The sequence below is a fragment of the Sylvia atricapilla genome, chromosome 22 (genome assembly GCF_009819655.1).
Source record: "Sylvia atricapilla isolate bSylAtr1 chromosome 22, bSylAtr1.pri, whole genome shotgun sequence".
In the NCBI taxonomy this organism is placed as follows: Eukaryota; Metazoa; Chordata; class Aves; order Passeriformes; family Sylviidae; genus Sylvia; species Sylvia atricapilla.
In genome coordinates this window covers 4,031,518-4,053,256 of record NC_089161.1, presented here as the reverse complement: position 1 = coordinate 4,053,256, position 21,739 = coordinate 4,031,518, and the positions used below count along the sequence as shown (strand labels likewise).

Below are 21,739 nucleotides of genomic sequence, written 5' to 3'. Positions count from 1 at the left end.
TTTTAGAGTGAGGTTTTTAACTTACCCATGAGGCCACAGCCAACTTTAGGACACATTTTTTAAATAACCACGTGCTAACATAGAAATTCTCTTTGCCAGTAAATTTTAAAAATTCCAGCTCTGACAGTGCAGCGACTCAACCAGTCTATTATTAAAGTTAGATTGAGTGAGAAACATCATTTGGAATTTGCCTTAGCAGCTAAATGTGTTCTTGGAAGGTTCAAATCAGCTTTAACCTGATTTTTTTTATGATTAAAAAAAATGTGCCAGTACTTTAAAGCCAAGTTCCTTTTTGCTGAAGCTTTACTTTCATTCAAGTGCAATGAGTAAGTTTTGCATATACGGTACTGGGATTGCACACTAGGGTTATCTGGTTACATACATAATTCCCCCATTTGCAAACACAGTTTGCAGCACAGACTCATGCAAATTAGGTATGAAACTGGGCATTTATCTTGATTAGAATTCAGTTTCTTTATATACTTACAGAACTTTATCTCATTCAGAGATGATGGAGAAAGAATTTCAGAAATTGCATTTATTCTCCTCGCAGGTTTTTTGTTGGCCCTCTGGGCATTCATTAATGAAAACAGACCTTTCCACTGATATTCCAAGTGCCCTGGCCCAGCACCCAGGTTGGGTTGCAGACACTGCTGGAAACTGTCAGAAATAACTGTCCCTTGCAAAAACCACTGTACTATTTCATGAATAAATGCTAAATTTTCTCCGTTTTACAATATCCAGATGGATTTAGATGGATGTAAGGACTAGATGCCACTTGACAAGGACTCAATGCTTTTGACTCCTGGAGAGCTGGCTGTACCCAGGATTCAGATCAGACCTGAGGTTTTGGGGGGTCCAGGCTGCTCTTGTTGATGTTTTTCAGCAGACTGACACAGAGATTTACCCCATTTCTGTCACCAAAAGCTGCCTGGGGACTCTGCACACCAAACCCTCTGCTCCTGCAGTCCCTGGATGTGTGGGCTGGTGATGTGCTCCTGCTTCACCTCTCCTGGAGCCATCCCTGCAGCTCCAGAGAACAGGAGCTCATTTCTATCCTTTTTCCTGCATTTTGAACCAGGGCTCTGCAGTGCCAGTGGTGCTGCACAAGGACACCCTGCAGTTCAAAGGACTGCCCCAAATTCTCAGCTTGTTCGGCCAAAAGCCTGAATTTAGGCAACTATCAGAGTGTTTAGCAAATTGTGCAAGGCTGTTTCTCCCCTTTTCCTTACAGCTCATGATCTTCTCTGACTCTCCCCTTAGCAAGAATCCTCACTCACCGTCCTGGCTCCTCACTTCCCACACCCACTCCTGCTCCCGTGAGGCTCCCACCCCACTGCCATGGGGGCTCCTGCCCAGTTCCTAAACCCATTTGTGACCTTTCCCAGGTACGGGTGGCCCAGGTGACAACTCTCAGCACGGCTGCCTGCAGATTTGGGATGCAGGGATGGATTAGGGAGGTGCAGCCACGTGGGCCACGGTCTCCAAAGCATCCCCATCTATAGGGCTTGGAGCAACCCTGTGGTGTGGTGGGAGGTGTCCCTGCCCATGGCAGGGGGTTGGAATGAGGCGATCTTTAAGGTCCTTTCCAACACAAATCACTCTGCCATCCTACAATTTCACTTCGGTGAGGACGAAGCCATCTGCACGGCAGCCACGGGCAGGGTGGCAGCTCTGCAGGCTTGCTGCAGCCCTGGCAAACACACAAGTGGAGCCCTCGGAGGGATGGATAAGGCACAGGGAAACATCCGCGCTCCCTCTAGCAGTCGCCAGCGAATGGATGATACCAATAATTCTCGATTTTTCACCCTGGGTTTGTGCCACGCGAACCGCCAGCGTTAAGAGCTCTCGCACTAGCGCTGCTGCAGTGGTGACAGCGCTCGGGTGGCTCCTTTCCCCTCGCCCCAAAATCCTTCCAGGGGGGATTTTTGGAGCCCATTTTCCTCCACCTGCTGCAGGCAGCTGCCGGGCACGGCTACGCTTCAGGGTTGAACCTGAGCGCAGTTAGAACGGTTCTTCATTTAGTGGCATTTTGAGCTCAGCTCGGGCACTGCAGCATCCCCGCGGCACCCTCAACTTCCCGGGGGGCTGCGGGAGGGTGTCGCTCTGAGCGCGGCGCGGCCACCGCAGGGTCCCCGGTCCGCCCGCGGCGCTCGGGAGCGCAGGGACCCGCCCCGGCTCCCGCCGCAGCCGCGCACCCACCGCGGATGCCCTCGGCCGAGACGCGATCGCCTCCGTCGCGGCCCTGCCCGGCCTGCCGCGGGGGACAACAGGTAGGGGGTACCCCCCGCACAACCTGTCCCCCCTTTGTACCCGCCCCGCGCAGACCCCGCTGCTCTCCTCTGCGCTCCCCCTTGCAGAGCCGCGCTCCCCTGGCGCGGCCGCCTCCCTCCGCACGGGTCCCCTCAGCCGCCATCCCCCCTCAGGGTCCCCGTCCCCTCGGTGGCCCCCGGCCGAGCCCCTGGCGCCCTCCCAGCCCCCTCCCCTGGCGCCGCCCCCTGGCGCCGCCCCCTCCCCTCTCGCTGCTCCCCTTCAGGCAGCCCCTGGCCCAGCACAGCCCCCTGCCCGCCCCCCGCCCGCCGCTCCCTCTCTCACCTCTCTCTCTCCTCCTCTTCCTCCCTCCCCCCAGGCCAAAATCCTGCACATGATGGACGACAACAAGCAGCTGGCGCTGCGCATCGACGGGGCGCTGCAGGCGGCGGGCCAGGAGGTGACGGCGCTGCGCGCCGAGCTGGCGGCCACCGGCCGGCGCCTGGCCGAGCTGGGCAGCGACCCGGCCATGGAGCACGGCCCGCACGGCGCGCAAGGTGGGTCCCGCCGCGGGCGAGGGCGTCAGGGGGCTCGGGGCAGCCAGCGGGGGTCCCTCCCGCCCGCCGCCTCCCGCTCGGTCTTATTGTTCATTGTTTGGTTTTGGGGGTGCCCGGCGCGTCCCGTCGGGCCGTGGCCGCGGGTTCCCCGGCTGGGTTCGGGGCGGGCTCGTTCCCTGCTGCGGCTGCTGCCGGCGCCTCGCTGGGCTCCGGCGGCGCCCGGCACGGGGAGAGACCCTCCCGCCCCAGATCCGCGCTGCCCCCCACATCCCGCCGCCGCCGTCACCGCCCCCTCCATTCCCATCCCCTCGCCGCACCCCGCCCCGAGGTCCCCCCCGCCCCGGCCGGCTCTCCCCGGTAATCCCGCGCCCTCAGCCGGTTTCGTAATTGGGTAGGAAAGCAGCCATGTTACCGCCGCGCTCCGCGCTCCGCCCGGCCCGGGGCTCACAGCTCGGGGCTCGGGGCGCACCGGGAGCACAGCCCGGACACCGGCACCCCGGCACGGCCCGCGGTGGGCTCGGACAGCCCCTGTGCCGTGGGCACACCCCCCAATCCCTGCAAAAGTTGTCTCCGTGCCTCGGGGCCGGGCGTGGAAAACGGGGTGCGGGGGGAGCGGGAAGAGACTTTGTGTGAAGGTTAAGGAACTGAGCCCGAATCGCTCCCGTAGTACTCGTGGTGCTCTCGCCAGGCTGAAAGTCAGTTTCCTGCTAATTAAAGTGTGTTGCCATCACTGATACGTTTGTATTTGGATGCTTTTGTATTTGAGCGTTTATATTTCCTGAATAATTACAGGCTTGCATGACAATTTACCCCGAGCAGCCTTGGTGTCAGAACAGAAATAGTGCGAGCCCTCCCCTTTCCCGATAACTGAATTTGCACTTGTGTGATAAAAACGTCAGTAGCTGTTATTTACTCGTTACTTATTTACTGTATCTCTTCTTAGGGTGGTTCGGCGCTGTTTTAAATAACAGTAGCATTTTGGTGAAGCGTTTTAAAGGTAGCGTAGCGTTTGGCGGGGCATAGGTGCTGCCGGCAGGATGTAATCACGGAATTCCAGAATCGCAGAACACTTGGGGTTGTAAAGGATCGTGAAGATCATCTCGTTTCAACCCCCCCTGCCATAGCTGGAACTGATGCGATTGCATGGCCGGTGTGGTGTTGTTCATGGCACACTGATTAAGAGGGGTTAATTGGTGGTTTTATTCCATCCAGCTTGTATTTCACTGTTTTGGTAGTGGGGGTGTGGGGTGTGAATTCCACTTGCTCAGCTGAGCTTTCTGGTGCTGTAGGAAGTGAAGTTACCTGTGTGGCCAGGGATTTTCTGAAATGCTGTGCAGAGGAGCCTGTTGGGATAATCTCAGCCACCCTCTGCTGTACACCACAGCCAGGCTACCGAGGCTCTTGCTTTTGTAAAAATCTGCTGAAAGGGCAGAAGGAGCACGCCAGCCTCCATCCTCTCCTGTGGAGCAGGGGCATCAGGAATGCAGATGGTGACACGCTGTACAGGGCATGCATGTGAAAATGCAGGCTTCCAGCCAGGAAAGCAGGTAAAACCCTTCAGCTGCTCGTGCTCACACTGATTTCTGTGTGTGAGTTCAGTGTTTGGTTTTGTTTCCTCTCCAGGACGTTTGTGGGGAGATGCACATTTCTGCAGCGTGTCCTGGCAAGGGACAGGGGGGTGTGTTCTCCGAGGTTAGGGCATTTTTTTTGTTGTTGTTGTTTTCATCTGAGGTTTTCTAATCTGTTGAGTGATGAAAAAACTCGTCTTTGTGTTCCTTTACTATCAGCATGCTGGAAAACAGTTGGTGCCCTGTAAAGGTGCCAAAGAAATGCGCTCTGTTCCCCGAAGCCTGTGTGCTTCTGCTTAATAACTCTGATTACACGTGCTTTGGAGTTGTGGGGTCCCTGTGATGGGGGGAAAAGAGTGGCCCCACCCTCAGCTGGGTGGGAGAGTGGTCACCTGCAGTGACTGCTGAAGTTGCTGGAGGGTTTGGTCCACCTTCCCACTCTCTAAGCTGGGAAATTTGGCTCAGCGTGCTAATGACTAGGAGTCAGGAGAAAGGACGCTTCTGCAGCAAGGTGTGACTGCACGGCCTTGTGGCTGTGGATAAGTCTTTGTCTTTCCCCATGAATTTAATAAGCTGTTATTAAAACTGTGATCTATCCAGCCCTGTGCCACTGGTGTTGTAAGAGAAGCAAATCATTTAAGTGTAAAATCGTATGTAAAGAGTGTTTTGTCTGTCATGCTTAGGAGGGAAAAGGGGAGAGTACTTGATCTCTGTGAAACCCACCAAGCCGATTCACTCTGCTTTGTGTTTCCTTCCTAAGTTTGGTACTATTGTTTATATGCTGCCATAAATGCTCTCCTACATCACTCTGTGTTTGTGTAGACAGGCCCAAGATATCTATAGTGAGCCGTATGCTTTTCCTCAAGGATTCAGAGACAACGTTCAGAAGGATGGGGTGAAAACAAGAATCTCTGAATAGCTCTGCTGTTGTGTGTCTCCTAAGTAGGAGGGCTGCCAAGCTGTTTGATTTATGCAAATATATTAAAGGCAGGCAGGAGGATGGGGAACAGGGTGGCAGCCTGCAAGTGCAGATTTGGGGTGTGCTGGTGGTGCTCGGGTGGCTGGAGGACACGTGGTGGGGTCTGCTTTGGTCCAGGAGGAAAAGCACGTGATGGAATCATCAGGTCCCTTTGCTTATGGAATCCCAGGATGGTTTGGCTTGGAAGGGGCTTTAAAGATCATCCAGTTCCAGCCCTCTGCCACAGGCAGGGACTTTTTCCACTATCCCAGAGTGCTCCAATCCCTGTCCAGCCTGGCCTTGGACACTTCCAGGGGTCGTGGAGCAGCCACAGCTTCTCTGGGCAGCCTGTGCCATGGCCTGCCCACCCTCACAGGGGAGAATTCCTTCTGTGTGGAGGGAAGGAGCTCATGGTCACAGTGCTGCAGGCAGCTGTTCCAGGTCAGTCCCAGGTTGTGTGGAAGGAGGTGAATGTGTGTCTCTGTGCCACGCTCCATCGGTAATTAATACTGAGTTTGTCAGATGTGTTATTTGTGTAATTATGGTGCAGCTTGAGACAGCTGGAGGTAATAACTCTGCCCCTTTTTGGCACTCTGAGACTTTTCTCCACTACAATGAGCTATTTTTGCCATGGCAAGGTATGTTTTGAGGGCCTCTTTTCCATAATTTTAATCAAAACTGGAAGAATACTGCTGAGAGGGAGAGCAGGAGGGTGGGTGTGTGTAGGTAGGCAGGACTGGAACTTGCACATTTTTCCAGTCCTTAGCGTGAGTGTTAATCATTCAAACCTCTCAGCCCTGACAGTCTCTTTTAACCAGTGAGTTTGCTGGGAGAAGTATTTTGGCTGCAGCCTCTGTCTAAACTTGGATGCAGATCAGGGTGGAAATCAATACTTCATGTCCCCAGCTCTTAGCACAGCAATTACAGGCAGCACTCGGTAACATCTCTGCAGCCGTGTGTCAGCACCCTCGTGTTGGAATCCTTGTTTGAATTAGTATTGCTTAAATTGATTGGGAGCAGGAGATGTGCCCAGTGGTCTGGGGTGGGATGCTGCTGATGAGGGGGGGATGCAGCAGAGCATGGCTGCAGCAGGTCCATGCTCAGCTGTGGCCCTGTCCATGCTGGCTGCACCTCTGGGCTTTTGGCTTCATGGCTTTGCCCAACCTACACCTGTATTTTCAGTAGTTTGGTTAAAAGCAACATCTGTGTAGAAATCTGGAGTCTGGTGATGACTTGGCGTGCTGCATCAGGTGTTTGGTCCGTCCAGCCTCGTGGTTTTGCTCTAGTCTCCTTCCCACATTAAATAGAAAACACCTTAGTTAATTAATGTTGGTAAAGTGCTTGAAGATGTAACGCGCAATCAATTGCTAAGTGTTATTAATAACACCTCGCTCAGCGTTTGGCTTTTCTCATTTCTGATTTCCAAGTGGTGGTGGCACACTGTGATCACCACGTCCTGCCCCGTGGCACTGAGGATTGGTGGTGTTTGCAATGGATGCTGCCAAAATTCAGCTGGGGATGGGGCAGAAGCTGCACCCTGCTCCTGGAAGAAAGGGTTGCTCCTTGCTGTGCAGCGTAGCAAAGATCGCAGTTGTATCTTGGTATGTGATGATGCCAAGGGGCCAGGAGGACCTTTCTGCTCATGGCAGCCTAAAATAGAGTTTTCTCTTTTTCCCTTTGATCTCAGTATCCTTTCATAGCTACAATGCAAAGACTTTGACTTTTGCCCAGGAGGCAATCAGTTACCTCTGTGCTGTTGCTATTTTGTGAGTAATCATCTCAGGCTGTTGAAAATGTACCATTTTCATCTCTTCAGAAATCTTCCCTGCTATGTGTTCTTCCAGAGCTGGAGAGCTGATACTGTAAAGAAGCCTGAGGAATTTGGATACCGCTGCCCAGTCGGTTATCGGGAGCATTTTTGTACCATGCTTATCGCAAAATCAAGGTCTTGCTGTACTGTTACACTTTCTAATAATTTCCTACTTTGTTTCCCTTTGTCTTGTGTAGTTCAGGGAGCAACTAGTTTCATGCTCTAAAACAATTGCCTGCGCTGGGAAATAAATCTGAGCTTAGCAATGTTCCCATGGTTGCTTTAGACACAGGGAACTGGCTGCTGATAACACTCCACATCCCTGCTACATCTTAGTCTTTGAAGATGTTAATTTAAATCTTTTCTGGAGCTTTCCTATTCAAAAGCCTCATCTGGCATGGTTAGCATAATATTTAGATTATCATTGCTTTAGGCTTTGTCCAAGGGAGTTATAATGAAGCTCCTAAGGATGAGTAAGCTCAAGTAAACTGAAGTTGAAGGAGGACTTAATCCAGAGCTTTTGACTCACCAGTTTGAAGTATAACCATGCAAATGGTGTTAGATTTGCAGGTGGGGAGAGGGACTTAGAAATAAGTCCCAGCCTAAAGTTGTGAAGATTAAGTGTGATTTTGTGGGTTGTGTTCAGGCACTCTCAGATAATTACTGTTGGGGCTGGGTGTCATCCAAGAGGACAGTCTGTCCTCTCATCACTTACTCTTTTTCCTCCAGATACATCAGGGGACTTGGTGTTCTCTGCCCCTGGGACTGAATATGGAATTCTCTGAGATGCCAAAAGAGGCTTTACAGCCTTGGACAGGGGCTCCTGGCCCAGCCCTGGGGTGCAAACACCTTTCCTCGAGTGGTCCCTGCTCCTCTCAGCACTTCAAGTACATCACTCTACACCAGGCTCTGAGCACTAGCACGGTGTAGAGCAAAACTTCAGTCTCCAGCTTGTTAAAATTCAATCCTCACAATTCCTCGTTGCCAGCAAAGCGTGAGATCAGCGCTCTGCTCCTGACACAGCATCTGCAGAACCCCGTGCTCGTGCTGCGGCGTGCAGAGCAGGGCACAGAAATCCCTGGGGGATCAGTCACCCAGAGGCCTCATTTTTCAGGATACATCCTCACCCACGGGACGCTGAAGGCTCAGGGGGTTGCTTCTTGTTGCTTTGCAATCTCTTCCTGATTTTCGTTTCTGAGTCGTTTCGCTTGAGTCTTTGTGGGTGATGTTTTTGGGTATTGAGATGGATTTTGTGCAACCTCCAGCTAGATTATTTTGGTGTTTGGAGATGTGTCCTGTGGTAGCAGGAGGTGGGATGGGTTTAGCCTTTTTTTTAAGGAACAAGAAGCAGTCTCACCAGAATATGGAAGTGGAATAACTGCTTTTGAAAACTTGGCAGCCTTTTCTGTAGTCAGTTTGTCTGCAGGAGTTGTAAAGGTGGAAAATCTCTTCCCAAGGTTTCCCTTCTGCACCCACAGCCAAGGTGGGTAATCTGAGGCTTGGAGGTGTGGTGGTGAGGGTTTGGAGGTGTCTCCCCAGAACAAGGGGCTGAGGTTGAGTCTGGGGCTGGGCTGTGGTCTGAGGGGACCTGAGATAGCAGAGGTTCTCCAGGAGCACCCTGCATCTCTGCAGAACAACTTGTCAGTGGAATCAATGATGATTGAGCGTGACACTGGAGGCCAGGACTCCCAGGGATATCCTGATACCCCTCAGACCAGCTCTAGCTTCCATAATCTGATAAACTGCTGATTCCCCAATCTCATTAGTGCTGTCCTTCCCCAAATCCCTGCAAGGAGCCTCTGGGATGGGGACAGAGCTGGCCACAGGTGATGCAGGCTGGCTGTTCCCACACAGACTCAGTGTAGGTGGCTTTGGGTCAGGTTTCTGGTTTTCAGCTGGGCTTCATAAAGTGATGTGTCTGTGTCTAAAAACTGCTGACCTGCAAAGACCTCTGCCTTGGAGTGCAGAAGATGAGCTGCAGCAGAGAAATGTTTTTGCACAGAGCAATTAGCGAGAAATGGGTTTTTGTCATGAGGATTTCTGACACTTGCTTGGTGGGAGAGCTGCAGTGGGCAGGGCTGTGTTTGCAGAGAGAAATGGAGAAAGCTCTTTTGCTGTTGCTTTTCAGACAAATGGTCAGCCACAGATTTTAAGTACATGGGGCTAGAATTTGCTTTCAGATCACTTGGGTGATGGGAAAGGAGCAGAGATGCCTACAGAGAGGTGAAGGGGAGTGTGGTGGCATCCTGGATGTCCTGAGGGCACCCAGTAGACTCAGAGTTTGGGAGAGGATCACCCTTACTTTGAAGACAGAGGAGGGACTGAGTGGTGCTCTGCTGCCATGTGGTCCATGTCTGGGACCACATTGCTCCCTCATTGCTTCTGCAAAGGTTTATTTTGGAAGGAGCATCTCCTCTGAGGACATCTGTAAATCCGTTTCTCATCCTTCTTGGCCCTTTACAGGGTCATTCTGACTCACATATTTTCATGCCACTTCTTCCTCTAAATTAAGATTTCGCAGGTTTTAGAGGCTGTATCTGGGTAAACCTTTGCCTTTATCTGACAGGGAGCTGATGTGTCACAGCCTTTCCTGTTGCTGTCCTGTGCCATCTCTTCTTTGTCGTCTCACTTTGCTGGGTGGCATCTGGAGGGAGAATCCCAAACCTCTCCGTCATCACCTCTCTCACAGAATGTGTGAGTGGGGAGTTAAACCACCTCTGGGCAGAAAGTAGTGTGTATTGGAGGTGGGGAAATTGTTGTTTGGTGTGAATATGTGGGCTGTAAAGAGAGTAAGGGAGCACAATGGTGTCCTGATGCCTATCTGCAGGTTTTTCTGTGACTCTCTTTTGCAGCAGCAATCAAACCTGGAGAGTTGACATGGCTGGGAAGTAATTTTTTACAAGAAAGGCCAAACAGAGCTTGTACCTCTGCTGCAGCAGACTGAGGCCAGTGACCATGTCTGAAACCGAGAACCTAAGACTTGAATCTTCTGAGTTTCCTTTGCCTTTTAATTCTTATCAAATCATGACATTTGCAGAAGTGGACTATGATTACTCCTTAATTTCAGCCAGAACATGAACTTGCCAGCTATTCCCTCAGTCACTGTACAGCTAGAGAGTTTTCCAGTGGGGAGTGCCTGTGAGTGTGCACGGCACAGAGACGATGAAGGCTGCCAGTGCACCCACTCTGCTCCAGCCTGTTGCTTTTAACTAAACTGTCCATCATCCTCCTTGGAAATCAACTGGAAAAGTGCATGGGATTGCTGTTGGCCATCATCAATTGAGTGTGGATCCCAGTACTGGAACTGGGCAGCAGTCATGCCATGGCTCATTTCCCAATTAACAGCCTCCTTGCTCTCTTTTAAGAGCAGAAAATCCCAAAATGCTTTGTTTTGGCCTCATCTGCTTTTTCAGGTGTGCACAAGAGTATCCCATAATCATTGGGGATGAGTTAAAAGGTATTTGCAAGATTCTGCTTTTGTTCCTTGGTTGGTTGGAGTGGTCTCTGCCCTCCCACCATAAAATGGTATCTTTTTCAGGGTGTTTCCAATTGTTGTAAGATACGGTCGTGGGTCGAAATTTGCTGCAGGCGCACAAGCACGGGAAGTGTTTGCCTGTTTTCCAGGGAGATTTGCTCTATTAGGGGTGGAAAGCAAAGCAAATTGATTTGAGGAATAGATTTGAAGAACTTGCTTTTGATGCTAAAGATTTAGATAGTCTAGATGCTCTCTTAAGCTGCAGGAGGGGAAAAATAATGTTAGAAGAAAACCTGGAGGACTGCTGTGCAGGTTCTGGTGGACCATACTGAGATTTTCAGTAGGAAAATCTCCAAATGCAGCTGCATTTTGATGAGCAGCTGCCCTGTGATGTGGAAGGCAGGAGAGCACAGGCAGGGCTGCCAGAGGAGACCCTTGGGGACATATTTGCATCTTGGAGCCCTGTCCCTCTGCAGTGTTTCACTCTCCAACAAGTGTGAGGATGAGCAGAGCCCAGTCCAAGAGTTACTCATTGGGCTTTTGATTCTCCCTTGAAGCTGAACAACATCTTTGTGTGATTTCGTGTAACAGCAGCAGATTCAGAAAACAGATTCCTCATGCTGTGATGGTAAAATATTCTCTCTCTGTGCGTTCATCATTGTTTGTTCTAGCCTTAAATGCACCCAATTATTTGCTTTTATATTCGTCAATTATTGCATTATCTGCTCCAGCAAAACCTGTTGTTTTATCCACTGCAGATTCTTAACATTAATTCCTTGACCTTTTATATCCCCTATAGTATATCCAGAGCTGCTAAATGGCTCTGCCCAAATTTGTCATTTTTTTTTTCCTGCTGAAGTGATGGCTCAGGCAGGAGCGAGGGAACCATTTCAGGTGCAGACACGGTGTGCTCCCCACCACATTTGCATTGTGTAATTGAATCTGCAAAGATCGTTTTTGTCATCCTTGGGAAGGGAGCTTGTTTTAAAGCCACACAGGGTTTGCTCAAATGAGCTTTAGTTTCCTGCATGATCTCCTTTCGTGGTCAGGAGAGGTCCAGAACTGACAGCTCAGGGTGAGAGGGCTGATTAATGGGGTTCTTAAATTTCCATGAAAAGCAGAGGGAGGTGGTGAGGCCAAAGCTATGCAGCTCCTCTGGGGAAAAAGAAAAAACCTGCTTTAAAAATATAAAGCTCATAGAGAAACCACAGGCAGGCCACCTATTTAGTGAAAAAGCTGTATTTAATATCAAAAATTTGGTTTGGGGTAGCACGTTGTAATATAAGCAAAGCCTTTTCAAGATTTATTAACTGGAAGGTGCCCAGGCAGTTGTGTTGGCTTCAGCATGGATTCCTGCAAGGCCCTGGTGTGCTGATGCTGCTGTGCACGGATGCTTTTGGTGGGTTGTTGCAGCTGCTGGGCGAGGCAGAACTGGGACTGGGAGCAGAGGAGCTGAGGGATTGTCACCAGCTGCTGCCCTTGTGGGCATGTCCCCAACTCACTGCCCAGCGCTGTCTGCCCCAGTTCAGGAGCTGCTGAGTGCACAGGCATCAAAGGGAGAGGACGGGGTGAGCAGGGCGTGCTGGAACAGGGCTTATGAGCTGCCACCTTGCCCTGCTTGCCCATGTTCTCATGCCCTTGTCATTGCCTGGCTTCGCTCCAGCTCTGGGACTCGCTCACACTCCCAGAAGTTGCTCACAAGCTGCTCGAGTCTTGCTGGAGTTGTGTAAAGTTCTGCGGTGGTTGTGGCTCCCAGGACGAGAGTGTGGCCCTGGACAGCTGTCACAGCTGCTCTGAGTGTGGCACTGAGAACAATCTGCTGTTCCTCTCAGGCAGGGCAAACCTTCAAAAAAAGCACTTTGCATTTTGCCACCTTTGCAGAGGTCCTTTTTATGTGCTTTTCCTCCTTGGACATGCATAATTTCCAGGGTATTTTGGTAAATGATGTAATTTAACACATCTCCTATGCCCTGCTTATCGCTGTCATTTCTGAGTGCACTCATTAGGGACCAGTTTGATTTTGGGTGTAATTCCTCTGACAGGCACATTTACTGAACATCTTTGATTCAGCATTTCACGTGTGGCAGGGTTTAATGGAAAGCACTTTACTAAAGAGGTTTGAATACCTTGTAGGTTCCTTAAAGATTTTTTTTTTCTTTTGCCCATTTAAATGGAGCTGTATTATCTTGGGCTGGTTTTTTTTTTTTTTTTATGCTGTTGTGGTTTGTGGACTGAAGTGCTTCCTCTGCTGCCAGGGTTGGATTGCTGTGGACTGAGGTGACTGTACATCCTGGAAATAGCCTAATGCAAAATCTGGATGTATGATTACAATTATATTTGTTTTATTTTGGTTGGGGAAACATGCATAAAAAAAGCCATGAGAGCTCCACCTGTTAATTAGCGTGACAATACCGTGGTAATGAGCACCCTGCAGGACTAAAACCCCATATTCAGATAAGCATTAACTGTGCTTGTTGGCAGATAAACGATGCAGATAATATCAGAGGAGCAGAGCTGGCTGGGCTCTCAGTGACAGCCTGTCCATACTGTGATGTCAGCACAGATGCCTTTGACCTCATCGTGATCAGTCAAACCTGGCTTTGCGTGGCTGCACTTCCCAGTGAATTGGAATATTGTTCAGGGAGAAGTCAAGTAAATCCTTCATGGTCAGACCTCTTTTGAGACCCCTGGGAACAGTAAAACCAGTATTTACACCCTTGAGATGGAGATTTGCAGGGCTGTGCCTACTTTAGGGCCCTTATCAACCTGCTGATACACCTGGTTCTTGGGCACCTGGGATTTGGTGCTGCTGCCAAGGTTCCTATCATTTTGAAGGGTTGTTTCCACCCTTTGGCACCATCTTTGCACCAGGAGTTGGCTCAGGGTTAGGATTAAGAGAATTTGGTGTGTGACACCTGTGGGAACATGCCTCATGCCGTCCTTTGCAGTGGGTCAAACCTGTGAGGGACTTTGGCTGTTGGGTTGGGATTCCTGCTGCAAGGACCTGCCCAGTGTCACCTCAGCTGGGTGCTGGAAGTCACTCAGATACTTTGAAAACTGCTGGTGTTGGATCTCCTCTAGTGTGTTCTGAGCTGGGAGCAGCTGAGCTTTTGGATTCTCTCAATGAAGGAAAATTATCCAGGCCTTGAAGACTTGCTGTGATTTATTCCACTTCCTTTTAGTTGCAGCTGTGCATAAAGACTCCAAATCGGGGGATATTTTGCTGAACTGCAGTTTTTGTGAGGTAGCTCTCATTTGCTAATTCATTTTTGGTTGTTTCTGCCGATGTAAGTACAAGCTCATTCTGCAGTGATGCTTTTCATCTTTCCTGGACTTGAATCAGCAAATGAGTGTTGATATCCTTGTGAGGCAATCTGGTGAGGAGAGGGGAAGCAGAAAAATGAAGTGATGCTCTGAAGATAATTTTGCTCATGCTTTTTTATATCAATGGCCAAAGCTACTTATCAAACCAAGCATCTTGAGTTAGAAGAGAGATGGATATTGTTGGCTTCAAGCAGATGGATGTAGTGCTGGAGGTAACTGGTAGGAAGGTATTAAATGTACTCTGGTTCCTTTGCAGCACTTTTTTCAGCGTATCTTAACTTTCTTTAAGTGCATGTGCACGGTTTAGAGGGTAATACCATTAATTAGAACAACAGGAAAGACTAATGTAAGAGTATAACCCTCTTTAGTACACTGGGTTTATCCCTGATTAGCAGAGCTGCTCTGATCTTATGGAAATCTGTGTACATGTCATTAGGAAAGCAGGATTAAGTTGGTAATTAATAACACCAAAACGTTTTCACTGTTGAAAATGAGTTAAAAACGGTAAGGAAAATAAACTTTGAATATAGATAAAAACACGAAGGTTTCTCATGATTCCAGTCTGCCAGGGAACAAAGGTGGGAAGAGGAGGCATGGGTTACCACAGATGCTCTGGCTGAGGCTCAGAGCGAACCAAGGAGGATGCCAAAGTATTGTCCTGTCTGTTACAGCCAATTCTTTCTGAATTTTGGCCCAAAATACTTCTGGGTAAAGCAGAGGCCAGCGTGTGTGCTCGTGCGCTGCTGCAGCAGCGTCTGGGCTCCCCGGGGAGAGGGAGGGCGTGCGGGAGAGTGGCGTGTAACCCAGGAGAGTTGTTCTGGGTGTTATTAAAAATATTATCACGACGAGGTGCTGGTCAGGCGCTGAACTCCGCAGGCACGAGCACGGCGTCTGTCTGTGTGACAAGTGCTGCTGCCAGCAGAGAATCCCGATGAGGATCCTGCCGGGCTGGGATCCGCACACAGCGATTTCCTTCCTGCCTGTTTATTCAGGCTAGCCAGGGCTTGTTCTGCTAGTTATTTCACCTCTTGTAGCTGATGGCTGGCAGGGAGGATCAGCCACTTTGTGATGAAATCTTGAATGTATACACGTATTTTATAGTTTTAGTTCTTTTAATTTATTTTTTCTTTTTATGATGGAGAACAGCACAGCCAGATTTTTGCAGAGGACGGGCGCCTGTGCAGGAATTATAATCCTTGCTCTTCAGCATTTCTTTCAGGCTCATTTGCACAAAGGCTGCGGTGCCAGGCGAACGTTGCCAGTGTTTTAACCTGTTGCACAGCCGCCGCCGTGCGTGTCCCTGCTCTCTGCCGTGGAAATGAAGGCGGATAACCGGGAGCTGTGCTCAGACACACACACAACGCAGCGAGGTCCTTATCAGCGCCTCGCCGATACAAACCAGGGCACAAAAGCCTTGGCGGGGGACCCACATCTCCTACTTACTCGGGAGATTAAAAGCTCTTGAGGCTTTTGGGTTTGTTGTGAAAGTTAATTGCCAAGCCCTCGAAGCTTGGCGGCGCTCCCGCGGCGAGACTCGTCGGGCCGGAGCCGAGCGCTGCGGGGCCCGTCCGGGCCGGTGGGTGCGGGCACGGGGGGACCGGCTCCTGCCGCTTCAGGCATCGCAGGGGACGTGCAGGGGACCCGCGGGGTGTAGCGTGAGCCAGGGCAGCGGGAGAGATGATCCCAGCCATCGCCCTTAACCCGCGCCGCCGCTTGGCTGTGATTCGGGGCTGTGTTTGGGAAAGGCTGCCCCGCCGTGTGCTCGCGGCACATCGCTTCTGGAGGTGCTGCGAAGCCTCAGGGTTCCTTCAGGGTGTTCCCAGCGCTGCTCCTTGCTCAGTGCTCCTCCCTGACACGCTCAGGGACACTCTGCTGCCAAGTCGTGGTGTCCCGGAGCATCCGCTGCCGCCTTCGTGGGGTTTGGGGGTTGTGACCTAATCCAGAACCCTGATCTTTGAGGTGCTGCAGGTGAAGGCAGTGAGGAGGTGAGTGCTGTCTGAGGTATGAACCCAGCCTTGCCCTGGTTATTAGCATTTCAATCGGCTCACCATGGGAACCTTGCACACTGCTGCTGCTCTCAGAGGTAGCACCTTCTTCTCAGCCAGAGGCTGCCCAGCACAATCCGGAGAGAAAGGCAGAAATAAAAGTCAAGCCACGTGGTTGCAGGGGGGGACAAGGTTTGTTTTAATGTATTTATTAATTTTTCAGATGATTTCCAGTGGCTTCTACTTGTGCAGAACCTTGTGCACCAGGCAGCTGAGGGGTCTGGAGGACCACAAATGGGTGCTCAGGTCACAGGTGTCCATGCTGGACATCCGTGGTGACACCAAGGCTCACTGTGGTGAGGCTGGTTTGGACAGGTTGGTCCATAGTGGATGGTAGCTATCTGTTGCTTTGTTTTCATCACAGCTTCATGATATTTTTCTTTTGTTAATGATTTTATTGATGCCAGGGGCTGTGTGTGATGTGCATTGGGTGAGCACATAGGGACCAAGTTGCTCCAAGTCCCATCCAGCCAATTCTCCTAAGAGGGGGAGAAAGATCCCAAACAGTCTCAAGGACAACAAACAGAGCATTCCCTATTTCAATCTCCATTCTTCATTTAAAATCAATAAAAAGGCTGCCCTTGTGGTATTTTTCTATCCAAGCTCTGATGAAACAAAAGTAAATATTACTGACCTGGCAGCACAAATGAAAGGAGAATGAGAAGCAATGTATGAAATGGACTGTCAGCCAGTTTTTGTTTTTCTGTGTTGCTCTTGTGGCATTTCTGTGGAAGAGGCCAGATACAAAGTTCTCTTGCATAATGCTCACAGCACTGGAGTATGATTGTATCCGACTGTCACAGATTTATGTCTCAGTGAATTTCATCCCTCAGTTTGTGTGTCCTCTGACCTCTGGGGAATATCACAAATCCACTGTTATGGAGTACAATGGCACATTTGATTTATCAACTCCATTAATGATCTGGTTGAAGGGAGAAACAACACATTAATTAAATTCACAACCGGTGATAAACTTGGTGTTGCAAACATGGGGCAGGACAGTGATTTAGGACAGAAAGGTAGGCAAGGCAGGCTGGGAAGGAAATGCCACCGTGCTCGTGGTAGCTGGCAAAAATATGGAGATTGGGGATTTAGTGAGAAAATAATTCTTAGAATAAATGAGGGTGTTGGGTTGCCTGCAGATTGTGGCCAAAATCAGAGTTACTGCAGGTGCTGCAGACTTTACCCCGGTGTGCAGTGTGAAAGGGGCAGTGCTGGGTGGTTACGTTCAGGACAAATGAATAGTTATAAAAACCCCTTAACCTACAGGTTGTCAGGCACTGAGTATTTTGGCACTGCTCTGTGGATGGCATTAACATAAATTCAAGCTGACCTAAGTGCACTGGGATAAAAACAAACATTTACCCTCAGAAAATCCTCCAGCTGAATGTGAATTTCACCGTTGGCTTTGGGCTGTTTGGTGTTTTGCATTTCTTTGCTGTGGGTTTCAGTAATGAAAACAAACCACTTGGCTTCACCTTGGGCTGGAGTTAACTTCTTCTCCAGCTCTTTTCTCTTTCCCATGCCTCGACACTGTGGCAGAGCTGCAAGTAGGCAAGAAGCTGTTCATTTTCAGCTTGGATTGAAAATGCTTTTTCTCTAATATAGTGCAAAATGCCTGAATTAAAGGCTGACTGTTCTCTGGAAGGATCTACACATCCAAGCATTCCTACATGAGATTCTGAGTGCCCCACCAGTTCCAGGCTTTGGTGTGAGCAGCCACATGCTCCAAGTTAAATTAATGGGTCTTGGCCCCTGCCCATGCATCATCCCCTCCCCTCTGCTCTTTGGGTTGTATTCCTGACCTTCCTAATTGTCTCCAGCTGAAACTCTCCCTTCAAAGTGAGCTCACATGAAAAATATTTTAGTGTGAAGTGTTAACACACTCTCTTGAGGGAGAACTTCTTTTGAAAGGTGGAGTAAGCTAGAACATGAAATAAAAAATGCTTTATTTTAATAAAGGTACCTGTTGATCACCTTTGAGGAGGAAAAATGCTGTAAACCCAGGTGTGAGTTACGGGGCATTGACCACTACGAGGGACAGTTAAACCAAAAGCCTCTTTTTCTTCACTTAAGTTGGTGCAGATTATTGGAGGGAGATATTTGGGGATGTGTTTACAAGAAATGCCATTAGTTATTGAGGGCTGAGCTAAATAAAATTAATTTTGAACAGGAAGTGAGTTACTCTGTCCTTGTCACAACCTCTAGTCCACATGAACAGTTATAAAAAGGCTGTTTTAAACCAAAGAAGAATTTCATCATCTTTCTTCTGGGTTGGAAGGAGGATGTTGTTTTAAAGATCAGTGACCTTTGTTCAGGTGCTATTTTACCATATCAAAGACATGTAGAGTTTGGGATTTCATTTCCTTATTTAAAAAATACTTTGCAATCAACAATTTGGTGTTTTGTTTTTGTTTTTTTTTTCCTCTAAAGCTTTTTTGGTTTCTTTTTGTGCTACCTTTTTTCTGTGGTGCTATACCTTGGGGTACAATTAGGAGTGTGTTCTGTAGCTGAGTGGTGTCAGGACTGCAGCAAGCATTAAAGCCTTCGAAAGGTAAATAATGCAGAGGATGGAACAGCAGTAGTCTTGGTGGAAAAAAAAAAAAAAAAAAAAGAGAAAGCCAACAGCAATTTTGGAATTTATTCACCCCTTGGTGTTTGAAGACTGCAGAGACAGGTTGAGAGCTTGGAGAATCTTGCAGACCATGGAGTTCTGTCATAGAATCTCTGCAAATATCACAGAATCCCGGAATGGTTTGGGTTGGAAAGGACCTTAAAGCTCACCCCATTTCCATTCTCTGCCATGGGCAGGGACACCTTCCACTGTCCCAGTGTGCTCCAAGCCCCATCCAGCCTGGCCTTGGACACTGCCAGGGATCCAGGGACATCCACAGCTTCTCTGGGCACCCTGTGCCAGGGCTGTACTACCCTCACAGCCAGGAATTCCTTGCCCATATCCCATCTAACCCTGTCCTCTGTCAGGCTGGAGCCCAGGATCCATGTGTTGTGCTGGTGACCACGGCAGGGTCAATAAGCAAAGGTCTAGACATGGTGCCAGGGTGTGTTCCACCAAAAGCACAGGCTTGAGCAGTCCTGGGATGGGGAAATGCCTCCTTGTGCATGGGGGCACACAGGGGATGGAGAGCTGGGCCAAGAGCAGTGAGGGGCAGGTTTCATGAGTGTGTCCCTCACCTCCCTGGGGCTGTTATGTAGGGCAGGGGCTGAGCCTGGTTAGTGTGCAGCACCGAGGGGCCTGGTGATATTAAAGGAAAACTGATAATGCTTCCTGTGTGCAGTGCTTGGAGACATCCCTCGTTCCCCTGGCTGTCGTCTGTGCAGCATCCCTGTCCCCCATCCTATCTCCTCTTAACAAAGCAATTACAGGCACAGACGTGGGCCCACTCCCAGTAAAGAGCCTTCCCAGGCTGGGGATCTGTCCTGGACAAAGCAACTCTGAGCAGCAAAGACAATGCCTTAAATATGAGTTTTCAGCAGTTTTAAGGCAAATTGCCTTCACTGGTTTGTGATAGACTTCACAAGTTCCTGTTGTTTGATGTGTCGGAGGAGATCAATTGCTATTTTGGAACATTAATTTATACAATTCAGATCACACTTGTAGGTTTTTTTTTGTTTCCCAGCGTTTCTTGTTTTACTAATTGCAATTGTTTCACGTCCTCTAATCTATTATACTTTTTAATAAGGCATATAATTCATTATTTAGGTGGTAGTGTTCTGATAATTAGATGGGTTATTTTTGTCAGTGCTGATTAGTTGGTAAGTACAGATTAATATTTGAAGACTTGATGTGGTCTCTTGCTATTTAAGTTTCAAAGAGGTGATGTGGCACTTGTTTCATGATATTCCCAACAACTTCATCCCTTCCAGCCTGAGGAAGGTGCCGACAAATTGTAAAGAGGCTTTGAAAGCCTTTGGATCTTGTTTCCCCTGTAAAACTCATATTAGAAAAATGCCAGTGAGTGTAGGCTGGGGGTGATACACTGAAAGTGCAGGTCCCTGAGCAGACAGCAGCACCAGGTGCCATTGGGGTCTGTACCCTAAATGATTTTTGGGTGCACAAGCAATATCCTGCACACTGCAGGGCGGGGACCTGGGCTGTGCTGGTTTGTCCTAGAAAAGCCTTGCCCCTTTGCAAATAGAAAGCCTTGGCCTTTTTTTTTTTTTTTTTTTTTTTTTTTCTGCCTGGAGTTAATTGCAGTGTGGGACAATGTGGCCTTTGTGTGACTGTCCCTGTGCTGGGGACGGTTTCTCCTCTCCCCCTGCACTGCAGAGCTGGCAGCGATTCCAGTCTCTCCCTCATACAGAAGCTGTTTGCAGGACTGAGACTTTTTGAGTTCGTTTGCAGACGGGTTAGTGGAGGGGTGTGGTGGCTGAGGGGACAGAGTGGGCAGGCTGTCAGGAGTTGGGTGTGTGTGTCTGGGGTGTCCAGACATCCCAGTATTCCCATTTCCCTGCAGACCAGAGCGAGGGAGGCAGTGGGTGTGCTGCAGTGTAATTAAGCATGTGTTTCTGGAGCTGCAGCCTTCTGCCATGTCCGATGTGAACCGTGCTGCTGGGAGAGATGATGTTGTTGGAGCTGAGCCATCGCATTATTTGAGACCAGATCTCTGGGAAGAGGGAATAAACCACTTTTTAGTCACTTGGTCCTCCCCACCAAGGAAACCACAGTGCTCTTCAGTGGTTCCTTCTTACTGTAGACTCCTTCCACCCTCCCTGCTTTAGCAGATGGCTCCAAACACAAATAAGCCTCAGGGATGCCTGTCACTGCCTGCGACCCTGGGGAAAGCAGAAACCACATTGGAAATGAGCAGGGATAAGGAGATGCCGAACATTTTTCTTGAGCAAATAGATGTGGCAGAGGGAATGTCAGGATAAGCTCTGTGCATTTATCAGTGCCGTGAGCACACCTCGGGCAATCCCTTTGCACCAGCCCATGGTGCCAGGGGGGTTCCTGCTCCTTGGTGGCTCAAGGACACTTGTGTTAATGGATGATCCCTGTATCCACAAAGATGTTGTGGGGTTTGCCTGCACTTCCAGAGCCCCTCTGCCTGAGGGTGGGAGCTGAAGTCGTGGAGATGTTCCCCTTCAAGCTATTTGGGGTGAATTTGGCACTCATTGTGCCTCTCACATGGAGATCCAGGTGTGAGCCATGGTGTGATGGTTGTATGGATTTGGGATGAGTTCACAGCCTAGTGGAAAAGCAGGGCAAGGGAAGGATTTACTGAAGTAGAAACAGAGGAGGGATGCTGAGAGCTCCCATACTTCCCCTCGTTTCAAGACTGTTGGGCTGTGGAAATAAATTAGGGGCTTAGCAACTACGACTGGGGGAGAGCAGGGTCTGCCAGGAGGGCAGAGCTGGAGCAAAGGAGACTAATGATGTCTCCATTGCCCCACTGCAGTTCTGTCAGGCAGCCTGGGGAATTCCAGCCCCAGTTCCTTTGGGCTGTGGTGCTGGAACTGGCACATCCCACAAGAAATGGCTTGTGTTTATGCAAGACCTCGCTGCTGCTGGGGAGGGGGGTCAGAGTGTAAGTTGGTTAAGCGGCCGGATTGCCCTGGTGTGTTTGCCACAGGATAATGGAAAATTCCTGTGAGGAGCTGTGCTTGATCTGGGGCCAGAGGGAACAGGATGAAGTCTATTCCACCAGTGAAATGATAGAGGACTACGCTGTGCATCTTCCGGCGCCTGCTGCCAATGTTTTCACAGGCTAGAGATTTTATTTTGGAGAAGAGG

At 49.6% G+C, this 21,739-nt stretch overlaps 1 protein-coding gene across 2 annotated transcripts in view; it reads left to right on the top strand.

Moving 5' to 3' along the window:
* KAZN (kazrin, periplakin interacting protein) overlaps positions 1-21,739 on the top strand; it is a 152,798-nt gene that overhangs the window by 64,616 nt on the left and 66,443 nt on the right. Inside the window, exons 1-2 of one of the 2 annotated variants that reach the window (XM_066334305.1) lie at positions 2,211-2,273; positions 2,630-2,807. In XM_066334305.1, the coding sequence (XP_066190402.1) occupies positions 2,645-2,807 (163 nt within the window). In that variant the 5' untranslated portion in view covers positions 2,211-2,273; positions 2,630-2,644. Of the gene's footprint in view, positions 1-2,210; positions 2,274-2,629; positions 2,808-21,739 lie in introns of those variants that run through there. The other variant, XM_066334304.1, reaches the window with a different exon arrangement.